The 19514-nt window shown below is 38.4% G+C and overlaps 1 protein-coding gene across 4 annotated transcripts in view; it reads left to right on the top strand.

Moving 5' to 3' along the window:
- The window catches only part of LOC131699475 (glucocorticoid receptor-like), a 65364-nt gene that overhangs the window by 33090 nt on the left and 12760 nt on the right, over positions 1–19514 (top strand). For all 4 annotated transcript variants that reach the window (XM_058996315.1, XM_058996314.1, XM_058996316.1 and 1 more), the window contains one exon: positions 18064–18215. In XM_058996315.1, the coding sequence (XP_058852298.1) occupies positions 18064–18215 (152 nt within the window). The remainder of the gene's footprint in view (positions 1–18063; positions 18216–19514) is intronic.

The following is a 19514-nucleotide window of genomic DNA, read 5'->3' as shown; positions in this document are numbered from 1 at the left end:
TTTTTTTTTAACCCAGCACCGTTGATTTCAAATGCTTCATGTTTTTATGACTTTGTAATCATGTTCTCTAATGGTTTTTCGTATACTTTTAATCTTTTATTGACCTGAATCCCTTTTTTTTGCTATCTTATCTTTCTCTTCAGTGTCCCACATTGACCTCGTCCCAAGAGCTTTATAACTCAGTGTCTGTATATTTACACTCTTTCATACAGCCCATGTCTTTTCAGTTTCATTGCCTGGTTTCACTTATACAGCCAGTTGTCAGGGCTTGCAATATCCTGCATCATTTTAATGAGCCTGAGAAGGGAAGTGTACAATGAGGTCAGAGAGGTATAGTACAACTGCCATAATGCAATCCATAACCACAATCCTCATCGCACCATAATGTATTCAGCTAGCTTACAGCAAAGACAGATTATGCGGTTGGAACGTTTTGTAATATTAGTTTTTTATATGTATTTTTTTATTTTGCTTGTCAAAAGGTAGGTATGCAGCACTGCTATCCTTCCTGCATTCATCACAGATGTCCCTGCTGAGTGACTGAACATAGTGAACTACATGTATCTATCTATTTTTAGTTTTATGTTGAAGATACAGTGACTTTAAATACTTGGACTCAATAATTCATTAAATAGCAAGGCTAGAAACCTCGATTTCTAGGTTTTGTGTTCATTTAACAGGGATCTTAACAAGATCAGTTTATTTATTTATTTAGTTAGTTATTTATTGCATTTATATAGCGCTTTTTATACAAAAGTATCGCAAAGCACTGTACAGTACATAGTAGAAAAAAAGAACAAATCACAGTACATTTGTATAGCAGGTCACACATACGACTGCCACACTCAATACAGATTTAAAGAGTATACACATAATACAAAAGCAGCCATTTGTAAAGTTACATTAAAACCCACTAAGATAAGAAAGCCATTTTATAAAAGTGAATTTTTAGTCTTCCCTGATAAACGAAGGCAGAGCATTCCATAATTTAGGAGCTCTACAAGAAAAAGCCCTCCCGCGTTGCTCTTGTTGACCCTAGGAATAACCAGCAGCCCCGTATCCTGTGATCTCAGAGTGCGGTTTGGAAGATACAGGGTCAGTAACTCCTGCAAATAACTAGGTGCTAATCCATTCAGGGCCTTGTAAGTTAACAGCATAATCTTAAAATCAATTCTATACTGCACAGGGAGCCAGTGTAAAGAGGCCAAAACAGGGGTAATAGGCTATGTTCACTAATAAAAAACATAATACCAATGACATTTCAACACAATGTTCAGCAGATATTAATGAGTTGTACATTGAGCAGCTTATATTGTGCACAGTGCTGCAGGGTGCTCTGCTGTTGCTTGAGCATGGGTTTTTGTGCAGTTGTCCGTTCGCACTGGTTGCTATGGAGAGACACTTACCCAAGCTTTCTCTTTGCGTGTTTTCCGAGGCAGTGGGTCATATGGTTTCCTTTCAAAATGTTTTGCTTTCATGTGGTTGTCTTTTATTTTTGCTAAATCAAAGAGTCATGGAAATTTTAACCTTTGTCTTTAGTGTGCACAGAAAGCTAAAGTCTATCTGTCTGTCTGCCTGTCTGTCTATCTATATAAAAAGCTACAGTTTAACCACTGAATGTGGGCGTGCCTGTTCTCTACAAATGAAGGTATACAACCATGATCGTAGTACATGAAGAGGTTTTCACCAAACAGTAATATGAAAGGACTTAACTGTCCCTGTTAGTTACACCTGAGTCTTACCCCGTCCAGGTAGTTTAGTGTGTAAGTGGCTGTAATGTCCTAGTGTCAAACAACAAAGGAGAATGCAGTGGGGGTTCTAATACTGTACACAGGTTTATTCCCTTCATTGCTTCATTCAGATTACTCTCAAGTACTCTGTACTTTCCCAGTACATTGTGTCATCCCTATGTGTACACATAAACAGGAAACCATTTTTTTAAATTTAAAACCATTCATCAGCCTTTAGAAGACAATGAGACAGTTTGGGCCTTGCGTTAGCTTTAAGTGTGGTACAAAGGGTTGTTTTCATTTCTGACTGATTTGAGCCTTGTTTAGTTTGAGCTGCACCACTTGAGGTGTAGCTGTAATACTAATTGTAGTCAAACGGTTTAGAGCCACAAGCAGGGAAACCTTGTCATGTTTCTTAAACATGCATGAAGGCTTAGCAACTGTGTTGTAACACAGAAGCTGGCACTCCCTTATAGGTGATTATTAATATTATTATTCATCTTTTTGTTATTTATGTTAGAAAGAAAAGATAATAGTTTATCTTTTTGTTTAGTTTCAACACCTACAGTGTTCAAATAAATACAATTTCACTGTATGGTCTAAATGTAAATGACAGTGTAAACCGAGTCGGCCGTCTCATTCTCCGCTTGGAAATCATTTCAGTAGTACCAGTAGTTGTTTTTTGTTTTCTGCAGCGGATTGGAACAAACAGAAATGTGTGCATATTGTATATAAAGCCAGCAGGCAGGAGTTTGGTTCAGCTCTGTGGCAGGGCACGAGCCCTTCGCATGAAGAGGGTTTTTTGTTGTGTGTGTGTGTTTAAATAATAAATGATCCTGACGCTCCTACCAGATGTTTCGGCAGCATGGGCGGTCGTAATCCTGGTGCTTGTTATGGCCTTGCAGCAGCACTGAGGTGTATAACTGGGACCTTTTTATACCTGACGCCCCGCTGGAACACATCTTCATGTTGATTAGGATCCCACTGCTGGCAATCGCACACAGGACAGTGTCATTCATGGGAAATGGTATATGCTGCCTCAAGTCAGGAACGTGCTCTGGGTGCTGCAGAATGGGATGTAAACTGACGAAGCCAGTCTCGGTCGGATTACCAGTAAAGATCGGAAAACGCTGGATTGTCAATTTTACAAACACTGCTCCATTCATCACTTCATTTGGTTCCTCTCCATGGCATTGACTGACTGCTGAAGGACCGTGTGAGTGGTTTCCATAGAAATCGGCGTAAATGTAGACAAATCCAATTATCCCCTGCTGGGGGTGCGTATCTGTATGTCTCACTTTAGATTAGCCCTTCTCCGATTTGTCTGAAAGTGTTACAGACCTGCTTGGAGTATATTTAGGTGCCTTGTCTGTCTGTACAGTATTGGACGTTTACATGTGTCTAGAGTTTGTCACTGATTCTGTGAGATGCCCCTATGACAATATTGTTTGGTGGTCTTCTCGAATCACATACTGCATATGGTTTTTTTTTCCAGGGATATTTTTATAGCCAGTTTTATAGTAGGGATATTTTTTATTGCACTGTGGTTCTTTTCAACAAGTCATTCATGAGTTATTAGTGACTGATGTTCTAATCATGTATGCTTTTCTCAAGTCAGTTTTAAGGAAACCGTATTGTACTCTACAATATAAACCCTTTTATGTTAAGCAACTGATTTTGTAATTTGCTTCTCATTTCCTCATTTTCCTGAATGCCACAGTTTGTACTTTTCATTAATTTGCAATTGTATTATGAACTTTGTAAAACCATCTGACTCACTGAACTGTAAAACTGGGGGGATTGCAGCTCCTCAATCTGGCACAGAGCTGTGAAGTACTCGGAAGAAACCACTTCTGTTTAAACAATAACCATGCAAGTAAGTAATAACGAAACTGCATAGTGTATACGTTTAATGTGCACAAGTATTTCAATTAAACACATTATCTATATCTCATGCTACTGTAGGTGCACAGGTGGGGCTGGCAGAGGGCGAACAGAATCTCGTCAGCTAATTGGTGTCAAGAGGCAATAAAAGCAGCAACATTATTAATAAACCAAAAAAAAAAGTGATGGGCTTTCTGAAATGTTTCTAAATATATATATATATATATATATATATATATATATATGTGTGTGTGTGTATATGTATATGTATATGTATATATATATATATATATATATATATATATATATATATATATATATAATATAGGCTTGCTACTATTCGATTTTTATTTTTTTGTCAAATCGCCGTTTATTTTAGAAAATAATTTACCGTTTTATTTTTCAAACTTTTATTTTTCCATTCAAGCAGAGAATGGGTGAAATCGACTGTTACGCTTTAAAAAAACACACAGACTTTTTATGCAATTGAGAAACATCTAATTTAGCAAAATCCCTTATCATATTCAAGATGCAACAAAACCACGCTTACCAACATTCTAATTGAAATAACGTTTGGTCACAGCCGAGCTCTACCTTCTGTAGATATAGATCCTACACAAATTGAAAAATTGTCTCAAATAAACCGTAGAAAACGCAGCATATAAAAGTGACCCCATTTAGAGCGGAACAGAGAGAGTATGTATAAAAACTACACAAACTAGAGATGATTTATAAATTTATTATTTTTGGTAAGAAAATAAAAAATAGCAAGTGGTCTTACCGACGTTTATCCTGTATACATTTATTTCAGTCAAACTCTTATTTCCGGGGAATTCGACGTTTAACAAGCTTTACTGATTTAATATCGAAAAGTAGCAAGCATATATATATATATATATATATATATATATATATATATATATATATATATATATATATGAAATGCTTATTTTCAACACTTGATTATTGTGCCCTGGTTTCCAAGTATTATACCTTCTATCGTGTTTGATTACAATTACCTTGATCGTCGAGAGTTCAAACCAACTGATGAAGTGATGCATGGCTTCTTGGCTTCTTTGTTTTATGTTTTTTTGGGGGGGGCTTTTTGGTGTTTTTTGTGTTTTTTTTAAATTTTTTTTATATAAATAAACCAAGAGCTTGGCCATGCACTTTCAGATGTAATTCACTTCTGAGTAGGTTTGTCCTATTTTATTCTGAAAGGAATCATTAACAATCGATAGCTACTGCCACCAGGAACTAAGTAGCTTTTTGCTAGTTTCATCATTATTTACAGCATTTCAATTGAACCACGAGTAAGGGGCAGGAAAAAAAAAATCTGCAAAAATACTGAGTTGGCAAACTAGGGATTGCACACATAACTTAATTTTGCTCTTGCTTTGCAAGGATCTTACACTGGAGTACAGTGTTCTTCCTGCGTCACCTCTCCGCGCCCTGTATGCTTTATTAATTCAGTGGCATGGTTCCAAGAATTTGAAAATGGCAGCCTTTTCCGTCCAGGCATATGTTACTTAGAAAAGCAGGTCTCTTCAGAAGGTCTCTGCAAGTCACACTGAAATGCATTACCTGCTCAGATTTGATTGTTTACCAAACCAGTATCATTCACTGAGCAATGCTTTCTTTTTTTTTTAGTTCTGCAGCAGTGAGGCCCCATGTATACTGTTCTATGAACAGTACGGTGTATCTTTAAGAAATGTATGTGATTTCAGTAATGCATCAGCTGCTGTCAAAAATAAAAATCAATGACCACATGCTGTCACATGTAGTTTTGAATTCTAAGTTTTTATTTATACTTCATCGATACACTTTATTAAAACAAGTGTTATATGTTTTACGGTAGTGCAAGTATGATTTTCATGATGTGGTGCAGTAATTAAAGCAGTAGTTTCAGTGGAGTACTATATTCAAATGCAGTACATCACTGGTAAGAATAAGTAAGGAACCAGAAGCCAGAAATTATTAAAGCTGGAATTAAGGTAATGTATCGGTATGTGACAATGTGATCGTCAGTATTCATGTTTTTGAAGCAGATTGTTAAAGGATTGGACCTGGAAAAGAATGAAGAGTTAAAAGCCAGCTTCATCAGTAATACAGTTCTGGTAGCCCTGGTATTTCATTGTCATGTCTGAGTGCTTAACATGAAGCTTCTGTTGATAGTCGTACAGTATACTGTACATATTAGTGTTCCTGAAACTGCCTGAGACTGTACCATGTCACTTCAGTTTGGCTGGACACACACAGTGGACATTGTAATCGCTCTTAATGCAAGACAGTAGGCATATCGCAAAAAACAAAAAGTGGTGAGTTAGGATAGCAATCATACTCTTCTTAATGATAACCCCTTCAAATGATCATTGATTAATCCATGAATTTCTTCAAGGCTGTATATGCAATAATAGGGTAGTCATCATCATTGGTGCTTCAGCATTGATGTGCCCAGTGAGCACGTAACCACATTAGAGTTCCAAGTAAATTGTATTTGGTGGTGACAAGAACCAGCATCATTCTTGATTGCTGTTGTAAAAATGCTGGAATAAATTGGATCTTAGCAGGAGTGAACACAGCCGAGGGGAAGGGGGGGGGGGGGGGGAAAGCATGCAGGGCATTCAGTTCCACTTTAATCCCTCTTGCTGTATTTATGTTTTTCAAATTGGAACCGAATGGCAAGGGGAAAAACAAATGATCTGGACGGGTTTTTTTTTCGTGAGAAATGGAATGCTGTCTCCGAGGTCAAAGTTCTTGTTTTTGTGGACTGTGTTCTGTAATCCCCAAATGTACTGTACTTTTACTGTAGAACAAATGGTATTCTCTGGGGTGTTTGTACCATTGCAGTGCCCTACTGTAATACTGCTGCAGGGTGCTACTGTAACAGTCTGTGAAACATCTAAAGCACCAGCTGTGACCTGCAATTGATTGGAGCTTTGCAGAAACTTCATTCCATTTATATAAAATACATATTTCTGCACATTATACTCAACATTTATATTGATCATCACCTGTTTCTCTGAATGTTATTTTTAAAGCCTGTGGATTAAGGAATAGCTTGATCTGCGTACTATATTCCCAAGTCCATGTCATTAACAAGGTCCTAGTACAGTAGATTTCATTAGTGAGGCAGGGATAGCTGCTCTCCGAGTGGAGACTGTGGAGTAACAGTATTCAATATTCATTTTAACAGCTTGGCATGGTAAAACCTTTAAAATTACTAAACTGCAATGAACCCCTTTAACAGAATACAAATAGCTGGCATGCACAGAGAGCTAGGGCAGATGACCCATGACAGGATTCACATTACTTGCACAACTTTACTTATTTAAGCAATAAAGTGTGAGATGTAGAAGTAGCTCAGGGGAACAGGCATGAGTGATTCAGAAGTGTTTGTCACAGTAATGATGGAAATATTCCAGCCAGACCTTCGATCTCCAGATTTTTTGCTGATGGTGGTGTTTTTTTTTTTCTTTAAGGAATGACTGTGCTCTGGCAGTAATTCTGAAAAATGTGAGAATAATTTAGAAATGACTTGGTTTAGACTGAGATAAACCCAATGCAGTGTAAACGTGTTATATTTATACCCAAGTGCAATTTGTACATTTTTTAATTTTTTTATTTAAATGAAGTTCCAATCATCTGGGGTACGTTTTTGAACCTAAAAGCGAATACATTAAGACAAGAACATAAGCTATTTAAAATAAGTATAAAACTAAAGAGGTTTGAGTAGGGTCATTGTTGATATAGGAAGAACAGCATTTTTTTAGCAAGAATATGCAGTATTACAAACCTAATGCACAAGAATTGAGACATTTTCTCTGAAGACCTTTGTTGCACGCTCTGAAGAGCGCTACATTGTGTGCAGCTGCAGAAGTCCCTGCTGCTTATCCTATCCAAAAAATACTGCCTATGCCCTTGAAACCATTGCAGTTGGAGCTCCTCCAAATAACACGTCACTTGTTCAGTTTAGAAATGTGGCCTTGTCTTGATTTCTAAAATGGGAGCAGAAGCCATTTCATTGAGAGAGGTCTTTGGTTTCATCATCCTTATCTGTATCTGTATCTGTGTTACAATTGGCTGGAGGGAAAACTAATAAGACAAACGTTTCAGCTAGTGCCTTCATCAATGTAATGAGTGCACTAGCCAGAACATTTGTATGCTTGACTTAGGCCTTGTACAGACACACTGCGTGTAGCGCGACCATCATATTAACAAGCTGCACTCGCTGTGGTTGTTTGTTGTACACACGCACGCCTTTCATTACTGCAGTGAGTGACTCCCTGTTTAAACAAACCACTGAACTCGGGCCATCATTAGATGACATTCGTTAGGTTTGTGTGGCGGCAGCATCGAGGCTGTGTTTTTGTTTATGCTTTTGGAAGAAAATACAGTAAGTAATCGATCGAGAGCTCATCAAGCACAGCTATGCTCTTTTCTACAAAGCCAGCAGAGACGCCGTTTTGCATTTTTCTGCACTGCTAAATATAGTGGTGATGATCTCCAGTAGCATGACGGTATATCGAAACATTTGGTCGATCTTCTGACCAGAAGGCTGGTGGGAACGACTTGAGTGGTTTCCAAATGACTGGATAAAAAATGTACGCATGTCTAAGGAGTCGTGTATGCGTCGTTGTCATTTACTGATACCTTTCCTGGAGTGTCAAAACACACAGATGAGACGTTTGGTATCGGTGGAAAAACGAGTTTCGGTCACACTGTGATAACCCTATGTTGCATGGCATGGGTCCAGAAACTGCAAAAATGGTCAAACTTAATCTCAATGAAATTATCTGGTGGCCATTTTCATTTTATCCTATTGGTGTCTCAACCATAAATGACTAAAATGTTGAAAGAGAAATGTACTGTATATAATGATAGAATTTAGGACCAGGGTAGAAAGTTTAACAGTACTATCCTCGCAGTTGAACATTGGCAGTATGTATTACTGTAAGAGGAGTGCAGTATACTCTGGTAATGATGTTCTAATGGCATTTTTGATAGGATAGTTCTCCAAGATGTGTGCATTATACAAGAGGTGTGTGTTCTACATTGAATGTAATTTTGAATTATACACAGAGTATGCCTTATTCATTGGGTGTGCGTTCAAATTACCACGTCTACAACAATATAGTAAGCACATGTTGCATGAAGCATACTGTAGCCCTATACTTTTTAATCATTATTACAATCATCATCATAATATTGCAAGAGTGGAAGAGACTTGACGTCCAGATATAACATCCCCCTCTAGGAAAGTCATCACTTCCCTTTAGCTAAGCTGATGTGTTTACCAGCTTTAGAGGCTCTTTTGTAGTACGATTAGAGTAGGTCATATTTAATAAATGAGGCTCAGGTCACACAACCAAGTGTGGAGCTGTCTGTCCTAGAGAATCACATTGCTGTGGAGTAAAACAATGCATAGACTAATCCCACAACACATGCCTGCCCTAATTAAAGGATGCGGCTGCAAACACCCATATTGTTATCAAAATCTGCGTTTTACATGCACAAACCATGTTTAGCGGCTGTAAAGTGGGACTTTAGCAGCCAAAAAAAAAGGCTCTGTATGTAAAAAAATGGTTTTCACCTGCCGTTGTGCACCCGCTATCAAATTAGCACTTTGCCATCATTGATCCATTTAAATGATATTGAAATGTATTCAGATGGAGAAAAGAGCATGGAATTGGGCGGGGATCTGGAATACTAAGCGGGCACAAACATTGTAATGAGATGTAAGGATTTTGCCTTGCACTTGTCAATTGCTGACCCTCCAAAAATGTTGCACCTCCTCTGACGCAAACCATTGTAGAAGCAAGTAATTAAGAGCTGTATGAAACCACACACCTTCAGAGACCTGTCATTGGCCTCGGGATGGCTGCTGTGGTACACTTCCTTGCTCTTGTTGAAGACAGGCAGGAAAACCTTCGGAGAAGGGCATAACAGAGAAGACCATGCATATTCAAACCCATGGTCACTTTGTTTGGGATGCCGGAGGATGCGGTGGTAAGGCGTTATCATCTCACTCGGCAGGTCTGGATGGAGATTTATGCCTCTTTGGTAGCATAACTGATGTTGGCTGAGGCTTTTCCAAATAACTCAATTTCATGCTGAGTGAACTCAGCCATAAGGACTCTCAGCTCCTCCTCGGAAAACTTTTATTTAGTTTTCTGTGCGCCAAGAGGACTTTGCTGCCCTTCCTCTGACATTTTTTTGTTTGGTTGATTTTCATGCTCCACAAATCTCATACAGCGCATACTGCTGTCTGTACTCCTAACTCACCTCACCTCTGGGCTGTAAGTGCACCCATTAAACAGGCCGATGCACAGGCGGTGCTCATTACGACCCTTATTATCATGATTGCAGCTCATTATTTGTGCGTGTTGAGTAATTTGTATTGCTCTTAAGCTTACATAGGCCACAGTGCAAAATAATTGCCTGGCTGCAGCCACAATTGTTTGCACTATTTCTTGTCCTTGCATCATCCCCTGTATCTCATGCCGAATGGCTTCTAAGAACTCCTAAGACACGCCTAGAAACCTTATTTTCAGCATTGTATTCTTAAGCAATGTGTTCACAGACTGGGGAATTGTAATGACAATTAGTCAAAGTGTAGTTTTCTAATTGGTACGAGTTTGCCATGATCGAAATCTTTCCTTAACGTCTGGGTGAGTAAACATTACAAGCTAAACATTCATTAATTCATGTCAGGCTGATTTGTTTTTAATTTGGTCAAAGTGTTTAAACAAATATTAATTTGGACTATCGCAATCAAAAGACTTGCTTGTGACATCCAAGCCATTTTCAATCTGAACAGTGGTGGATCTAGAAGTACTGAGCAGCCCCTTGAAATGTGTACCTCTTGTATAGCTGCCACAGTTATGGTATATAGAATATTATAAGCTGCTCATAACCAGCTGAAATTCTCCTAAAATTGTAACATATACTCCAAAAATGGTGGTTTTAAGATAGACCATTTAATTTTATTATATTTTATATATTATCAATTAACAAAATGCAAAGTGAGTGAACAGAAGAAAAATCTACATCAAATCAATATTTGGTGTGACCACCCTTTGCCTTCACAACAGCATCAATTCTCCTAGGTACACTTGCACACAGTTTTTGAAGGAACTCAGCAGGTAGGTTGGCCCAAACATCTTGGAGAACTAACCACAGTTCTTCTGTGGATTTAGGCAGCCTCAGTTGCTTCTCTCTCTTCATGTAATCCCAGACAGACTGGATGATGTTGAGATCAGGGCTCTGTGGGGGCCATACCATCACTTCCAGGACTCCTTGTTCTTCTTTACGCTGAAGATAGTTCTTAATGACTTTCGCTGTATGTTTGGGGTCGTTGTCATGCTGCAGAATAAATTTGGGGCCAATCAGATGCCTCCCTGATGGTATTGCATGATGGATAAGTATCTGCCTGTACTTCTCAGCATTGAGGAGACCATTAATTCTGACCAAATCCCCAACTCCATTTGCAGAAATGCAGCCCCAAACTTGCAAGGAACCTCCACCATGCTTCACTGTTGCCTGCAGACACTCATTCGTGTACTGCTCTCCAGCCCTTCGGCAAACAAGCTGCCTTCTGCTACAGCCAAATATTTCAGATTTTGACTCATCAGTCCAGAGCACCTGCTGCCATTTTTCTGCACCCCAGTTCCTGTGTTTTCGTGCATAGTTGAGTCGCTTGGCCTTGTTTCCACGTCGGAGGTATGGCTTTTTGGTCGCAAGTCTTCCATGAAGGCCACTTCTGACCAGACTTCTCCGGACAGTAGATGGGTGTACCAGGGTCCCACTGTTTTCTGCCAATTCTGAGCTGATGGCAGTGCTGGACATCTTCCGATTGCGAAGGGAAGTAAGCATGATGTGTCTTTCATCTGCTGCAGTAAGTTTCATTGGCCGACCACTGCGTCTACGGTCCTCAACGTTGCCCGTTTCTTTGTGCTTCTTCAAAAGAGCTTGGACAGCACATCTGGAAACCACTGTCTGCCTTGAAATTTCTGCCTGGGAGAGACCTTGCTGATGCAGTATAACTACCTTGTGTCTTGTTGTTGTGCTCAGTCTTGCCATGGTGTATGACTTTTGACAGTAAACTGTCTTCAGCAACCTCACCTTGTTAGCTGAGTTTGGCTGTTCCTCACCCAGTTTTATTCCTCCTAACTGCTATTTCTGTTTTAGTTAATGATTGTGTTTCAACCTACATATTGAATTGATGATCATTAGCACCTGTTTGGTATAATTGTTTAATCATACACCTGACTATATGCCTACAAAATCCCTGACTTTGTGCAAGTGTACCTAGAAGAATTGATGCTGTTTTGAAGGCAAAGGGTGGTCACACCAAATATGGATTTGATTTAGATTTTTCTTCTGTTCACTCACTTTGCATTTAGTTAATTGATAAATATAATCTATTAACATGTCTATTTTTGAAAGCATTCTTACTTTACAGCATTTTTTCACACATGCCTAAAACTTTTGCACAGTACTGTGTATATATATATATATATATATATATATATATATATATATATATATATATATATATATATATATATACAGTGTATATATATACGCACATGCACACACACTTTCAGTTTGTTTAAGTAATTATATATTTAGATTTCTGTCTGTTATAAAACATGACAGTGCTTAGCTTACTCAAGTAATATCCTAGAAGAATGACTCTGCATGATCATCTCATGATAACTTAATCAATCACCCTCATTTATTTATTTATTTATTTTTTACTTCTGAGCTATTCTTTTAAGGTTCCCAAAGTAGATAAGAACTGAGTGAGAGGAAGCTGTTCAGCCCCTCGAGGACTGAATTCAGCCACTATAGACTGAAAAAAACACATGGTTTAAACCTGCAATCCTCCATAGTTTTGAGTGGAATCCTGAACACATTAATTTATTTGGTCTTGCCTGAATAAAAAGCACAATGCCTGGAAAATCTGGGGCAACCTTTTTGAGCCTGTAAATCAGATTTAATGTCAAAACATGTCAGCAGCAATGTTCATTACAAGAAACAAATAGCCCAACATCACAGTAACATGATCCAGCTGTTGCTGAAAAAAAACCTCTAGGTCTCTGCTTTCAAGGCAGTGCATTGTAAAACCCTAGTCCCTGGTAAGAATACTTTTATATTTATAATATAACAGGATTTAATTGTATTTATTACAACTGGTTGTTGCTGCAGTAGATGCGTGAACAATACAGACAAGTCAAGAACAGATTCACATGGATAACGATCACCACATATTGTAAAGGCATTTACTTAGTGTAGTTGGGTTACAGTTTCCTGTTGCACAGGTTTTTTTTTTTTGTTCCCGATTTATTATGGAAACCTGTATACCGTGATAACTATCTTTAATGTCTCTCAAACCTTCATTGTGTGTGTGTGTGTGTGTGTGTGTGTGTGTGTATGTATGTATGTATGTATATACACACACACATGGTTTTTATATATATATATATATATATATATATATATATATATATATATATATATATATATATATATATATATATATTATATCATCAGATTATGCAGATCAACACAGCCAAACCCTGCACCTCTGTTTTGTTACAGCCTCACAAACAATTTTTAAAAGCATTCATTGGAAATCATTTTTTTTTTGGACTGTTTTTTTTTTTTTAATCCATCTAGTTAAATGCAGAAGCACAACAACAACTCCACACAAACTGTGACATACAGTAAGCAGTGCAACATGATTTGGCAACTCATTTCTGATAAATGTTTTTCATAGAATGAAGCAGCATTGAACCTTTACTAACCTTTAGTTTTCTGCGTAGACTTCTTCATAGAATTGATACAAGGAGTTGTACGCTTGCAAGCTGCAATAGGTGTTTTTTTTCTGACAATGTGTTTTACTTGTTTCTTTCAAGTAAAACCTATTTTGTTGTGCTCAGTTGTAATAGAGACGTTGGCAGTGTAAATGGTTTGCGGCCTTAATAACTTCAAAATGTTCCTCTCGGTATCTCTTGAACCAAAAACATTATTACTGTGCTTGTTTTCCCTTCTTATCATACTAAAGAATATAGCATATATACATTCTTTAGCATGAAAATAATAATGTCTTTCTGCATTACTTTAAGGTGTAACTTATACATATTTAGCAACAAAATAATGTTTTGTTTTCCTATGTATTGAGGGATTCTATTTCAAAATAAATATTTTCATGGTGGCTATCAGATTTCAGGTGTAGAAATCAGACCATTCTGTGCAGTCTAAGCTATTCCAGGATGGGTTTTTACTGTGATCTCAATTAAGCACAAATGAGCTTAAAAAGATAAATCTGGAGTGAAAAACTCAAACTTCTATTTCCATCTCTGTACATAGTTCTCTCCTAGCACTAGTTCTCTTGTGGTTGGTGTACAAATGACAATTATCTTTGCGGAATTGCGGAAGATTCTCTCTGGCTTGTAATTTCTACGCAGAAAGAACCATTCACACAGGGAAGAAGAGGGCCAGCTGGAAGTGAAGAAGGCAATGATGGTGATGTAACATTTGTATAACAGTAATGAGAGAGCAGGTGATTGAGCTTCTCCATTTGAGAGAACATTCAGTATGATAATGAACAGTATGTCTTCCATATATTGAACCTGAATATGCATGCTGGTGGAAAGTCATAAGAGCAAGTATCACTCCATGTATTAATGTAGAAAACTATGTCTCCTACCATCAGGTGGTACAGCAGCTGTGCCACAGTAACTTACTGTCCAGTTTGTAATTTGTGTAAAAAGCATTGCTTCTATTAGGAATACCGTCACACTCACTGCAGCACCAACTTGCTAAGTTTTAAATTCCCAGAAAAAGTCAAGACTGCATAAGGGGGCACACGTTATCTGTTACCAATGAGGCCTTGCAGCTTAGATATTTCTTGTTCAGTCCTCCTCCTGATTTTGACCTCTTTATCCCAGCCAATCAGTTCCAGTGTGCCGATAGAGAATTGAGCTGTATTTGATGGCTAGCAGGAACAGTACTCTGCTGTTTAACTCAACAGGGTAGTGTCCTTTACTGTTGATTTGCCGCTGCGTGTGAAAATCTTGTCAAGATACCAGTATGCGGGTCGCACAAAAATTCCTGCAGGCAAAGTTAAACCCTTTCACCTTCAACTATTCCTGATGTCGTTTTAAAGCCCAGAGCCAAGCAATAAAATGCCATCAATCTTGACAGTCTCCTGTGCCTATTGCATTACATTATTTAGAGGTGAATGACTGCTTCTATCCAGTGCACTGTACAGGGTTTGAAAAGAGACTGCAGTGCAATATCAGAAGCAGACTATTCCTGATGCGACACACTGTGTTTAATGGAGTAGAGCTGGCTGGGCTGGGCTGGGGGGGGAGGGGGGAGGGGGGAGGGGGGGGGTCTTGTCATGAATGGCAATGTGTTAACTTTTTAATAATGAAGTGGCGTTCCAAGAATTTCTGATTGGAGCGGCGAGTCTTTTTAAGAAACGGAGAGCCACATGGGATCAGTTCCCAGAAGGGTCTTGCTTGTGTTTCAGGAGGTGAAGAAAACACAATACGTCAGGAGCTGGAATCGAAAGCCTTACTGTCATCAGGACATGTGATCAAACACACAGATGGTGCATGGCTGTCACAATTATTGAATTTACTTGTTAAATACAACAACACCACGAATCCATATTTTTTAATCCTCTTCTGTTGTTTTTTTTCTTTCTCTTTTTTTTTATGCAGTAGATTTTGTATAGCTGAGCTGGCAGCCTGTCTGTCTAACTCTCACAAACAGCCTCTACAAAGAGAGGGCCTTCAAGGTAACCTTGGTACAGCAAACCTGATGTCTTGTTTTAAGATCTTTTTGCCCTTTCCATCAGCTATGATTTGAACTTTGTTTGTTTAAAGACAGGCATCAGAGCTAGAGATGTCAGAAGTTCCAGCTACACTACATTCATTAAGTTTTCTTATTATATTTGAGAATGTGTCTTTGCTTTATCGGCACATGGAACATGGTTTTATCAGGTACTGTACCTGAGCTGTGTTTTACCTGAAAAAGGTCAAGGCTTTTGCTTGTACTGTAGGTGTGTCATGTCATACTGCACAGTGCTTCACTGTGGGTGGTACTCCCTTCCCTATTGGATGATGTGAATGTTCCGGGTATAGAACAGGTCCACACAGCAGAGCTGTCAACAACTAATCAACAACCCTCCCTATCTGACCAACCGAACAAACAGATTTTATGTGGTAATAATTGTCATAACAGGCAATGGCAATAACATGATCTACATATCATAATGCTCAGAACAGAACAAACTGTTGTGTGTACAGTGTCAATATGAGTGTCGTTCTTCTTGTTAAAAGTATCAAGTCCAACCAAGTTCTTCTTGTTTGTGTCTATATAATCCCAGTCTTGGGAGACAGTGTTGCAAGTGGAAGGCTGGGAAGGTATATATAAAATCCCTGAAATTGATGACATTATATATTTTTTTGCTTTGTATTTCCGTGATCCACAAATGTCATACGGCAACTACTGCTCTCTGTACTCCTAACTCTGCAAGTGCAGCCACTAAATAGACTGATGGGCTCATTGAGGTCCTCTTTATCATAATTGCTGATCATTATTTGTGCGTGTTGAGTAATTTGCATTGCTCATAAGCTTACATAGGGCGCAGTGCAAAATAATTGCCTGGCCGCAAAGCAATTCTAATTTTGCATCCGCAATTATTTGCACTGCGCCTGTACTTACATCACCCCCTTAATGTGGTGTTTATTTATTTGTTTTTGTTTTCTGATAGTGGCAGTGATTGAAAATAAACTGCAGGACTTCATTGCTTGTAGATTCTAACCAAGTCCAACCAAGTTCTTCTTGTTTGTGTCTATATAATCCCAGTCTTGGGAGACAGTGTTGCAAGTGGAAGGCTGGGAAGGTATATATAAAATCCCTGAAATTGATAACATTACTTTTTTTTCACTTGGGAAGTTTTAACAAACAAAACAAAACAAAGTGGAAATGTTAACCTTGTGTTGAACACAGAAGTTGAGGGCTTCTATTGCAACATGCCCTTTTTGCATTGAACCCTTTTTTTGCATGTAAAACATTGGTTTTGCAGGTTGGGAGCTGACCACAAATTGGGTAAATTGGGTAAAGTAAATCCATTTCTGATTTTAAAATAAACTCTGACTCACTCACAGAATAGTCCATAATCTCAATTTATTTTTTGTGACACACCAGCTTTCATTTCAGGCAAAACCATATTTGTTAGGTGTTAAAAGAAAGCCACATTGTTATGACACACCTGGGTGGTTTTCAGTCCTTTGTCAGCCACTGTGTCAAATGAGGACAGCACGTACAGCAACACTTTTCAAGCTTTTCAAGTTTGAATTAATACTGTTTATACTGCATATTCAATTCCAGGGTCACTTCGTTTGGGATGCAAGAGGATGCAGTGCTAAAGTGTTATCGTCTCACTCCGCAGATCATCCTATACCAAATAGCTGAATTGAGGGATGAGTTAGACCCCCACGTCAATCTAGGGACAGTTATCCCTGCACATGTGAAAGTGCTGTGTTCTCTGCACTACTTAGCCTCTGGTTCCTTTCAGACCACAGTTGGAATGTCTGGAGGGATAGCCCAGTCCACCGTTTCCAGTGCTAGGCCAATTTCTGGATGTCATGCTGAAAAGGGCAGGCCAGTACATATTTCCTAATAATACTTGCATACCTCATGTTGGCTGAGGCTTTTCCAAACAACTCTGTTTCATGCTTAGTAACCTCAGCCGTAAGGACTCTTAGCTACTCAGAATTTTTTTATTTTTTTTTTTTCGTGCGCCAAGAGGACTTTGCTGCCCTTCCTCTGACATTATATATTTTTTTGCTTTGTATTTCCGTGATCCACAAATGTCATACGGCAACTACTGCTCTCTGTACTCCTAACTCTGCAAGTGCGGCCACTAAATAGACCGATGGGCTCATTGAGACCCTCTTTATCATAATTGCTGATCATAATTTGTGCATGTTGAGTAATTTGCATTGCTCATAAGCTTACATAGGGCGCAGTGCAAAATAATTGCCTGGCCGCAAAGCAATTATAATTTTGCATCCGCAATTATTTGCACTGCGCCTGTACTTACATCACCCCCTTAATGTGGTGTTTATTAATTTGTTTTTGTTTTCTGATAGTGGCAGTGATTGAAAATAAACTGCAGGACTTCATTGCTTGTAGATTCTAGCCTCCACTGTTTTTAAAAGTATCAACTCCAACCAAATGAATTTCTTTCTTACGAAGCTGCACTAGCAGGGACATTACAGCCACATCTCATAATGAAATAGTGGAGATAAAAAATATTTTACAAGATTTTTTTTTTTTTTGTATGGTGGCTATTTAAATGTTCAAATCCTGGTTCTGTGTTCTTGTGTCTGAATTCCTGTGTCTGTTCTGTTTCTATTTTCAGCCCTACGAGTCGGCAAGATTCTGGTTCTTCTCCGGCAGCCTCCAAGTCTACTCACAAGACCTGTCTTGTGTGCTCGGATGAAGCTTCTGGGTGCCATTATGGGGTCCTTACATGTGGGAGCTGCAAAGTGTTTTTTAAAAGGGCAGTAGAAGGTAAGGTGTTGTATGTCTAGGTATATGCTTATGCTTTACCAGCTGCACAAGAATGCTGGTTTGGCAGGAACTTTTTACCAGAAACCCATTTGACTAGAAGATCATACTGTGTGTACTGGAGTTGTATGTTGTTCTTGTATTGTTATTCTAAACATGGAAGGGGTTGGTACAGTAATGTTCTATTTTCTTCAGAAAAGACTGTTGAAACTGCAAACACCATACTGGGACAGAGCACAATAAATTAATCTTTAAACTGGTATCCGAGGGGAAGGAAGAGCCTAATGATAAGCGAAACGGTTATCGCTGCAGGTTTATAATAATAGCTCAAGGGCTGTATTGCACATTTTAAGTGCAGAAATGTTTTGATAGAAATATTTTATAAGGTATGCATTGGGGGCTTAATGCAAGAGAAAATAAAACCTGGTCTATTTTTGGATGCTTTCTGAAGATTGCTCTATTAGAACTAGACATGTACTCAAGGGAGAAGCGGTTTGTGCATATTAAGAAAATAATTGGTCCAATTTCCGTGGTAGAAAACCAAGTTTTTCTATACAAGCACAGATGCATAAAGACATCAAAACAAATTGCTGCCTTCAAAAACAGCAGACCATGTAAGAGTAATTATATTCCCTAAGCTTTTTGATTTCAAATGTTTTGGGCTTTGAGTTCAGCCTTCCTCAATTAGGCCATTGCCTGCATGTGATCTACCTTGTCCACAAAACAGCACTGCAGCAATTAAAGGAAAACCATGTCATTTAAATGCATTCTAAAATGACAAACCAAATCACACACTGAGTTTATATACCATCATCTGCCTTTTGTGCAACTTCCTATACAGATGAGAAACTGATTCAGATAATTACAACCACATTTTACACTCCACACATGTGATATCGAGCTAGTCCAGGCTGGCGACCAGTTCATTTTTACCATCATAACTGATTTAAACAACAACCAACAATGTCGGCCCTCTTACACCTAATGGTTGTTTTTGAATTGTGTAGAACGCCATCACAACTTGACTTGGTTTTACATAGATTTTGTCTTTTTTTTTTAAAAAAAAAAAAGAGTAAGTAGTGGGGTTCCGAAAAATATATAGCATTATACGTCCCCAAGTGTTGCTGGAAATGTTTAAATAACGTACCTGTAATTTTTCTTTGCATTGTTAACACCCTGGCAACTTTTTACGCTATAACTTTAAAGTCTGTTGTAAAGCTCTTTCCAAAATGTCCGCTCTAGTGCACTGACAGTGTAAGGATTATTGACCACATTGTCAAACAGGTAACACAGCAATAACGA

Source organism: Acipenser ruthenus, chromosome 22 (assembly GCF_902713425.1).
Source record: "Acipenser ruthenus chromosome 22, fAciRut3.2 maternal haplotype, whole genome shotgun sequence".
NCBI classification, from domain to species: Eukaryota; Metazoa; Chordata; class Actinopteri; order Acipenseriformes; family Acipenseridae; genus Acipenser; species Acipenser ruthenus.
The sequence above is the reverse complement of the archived record's forward strand: the minus strand, read 5'-3'. Positions and strand labels throughout refer to the sequence as shown.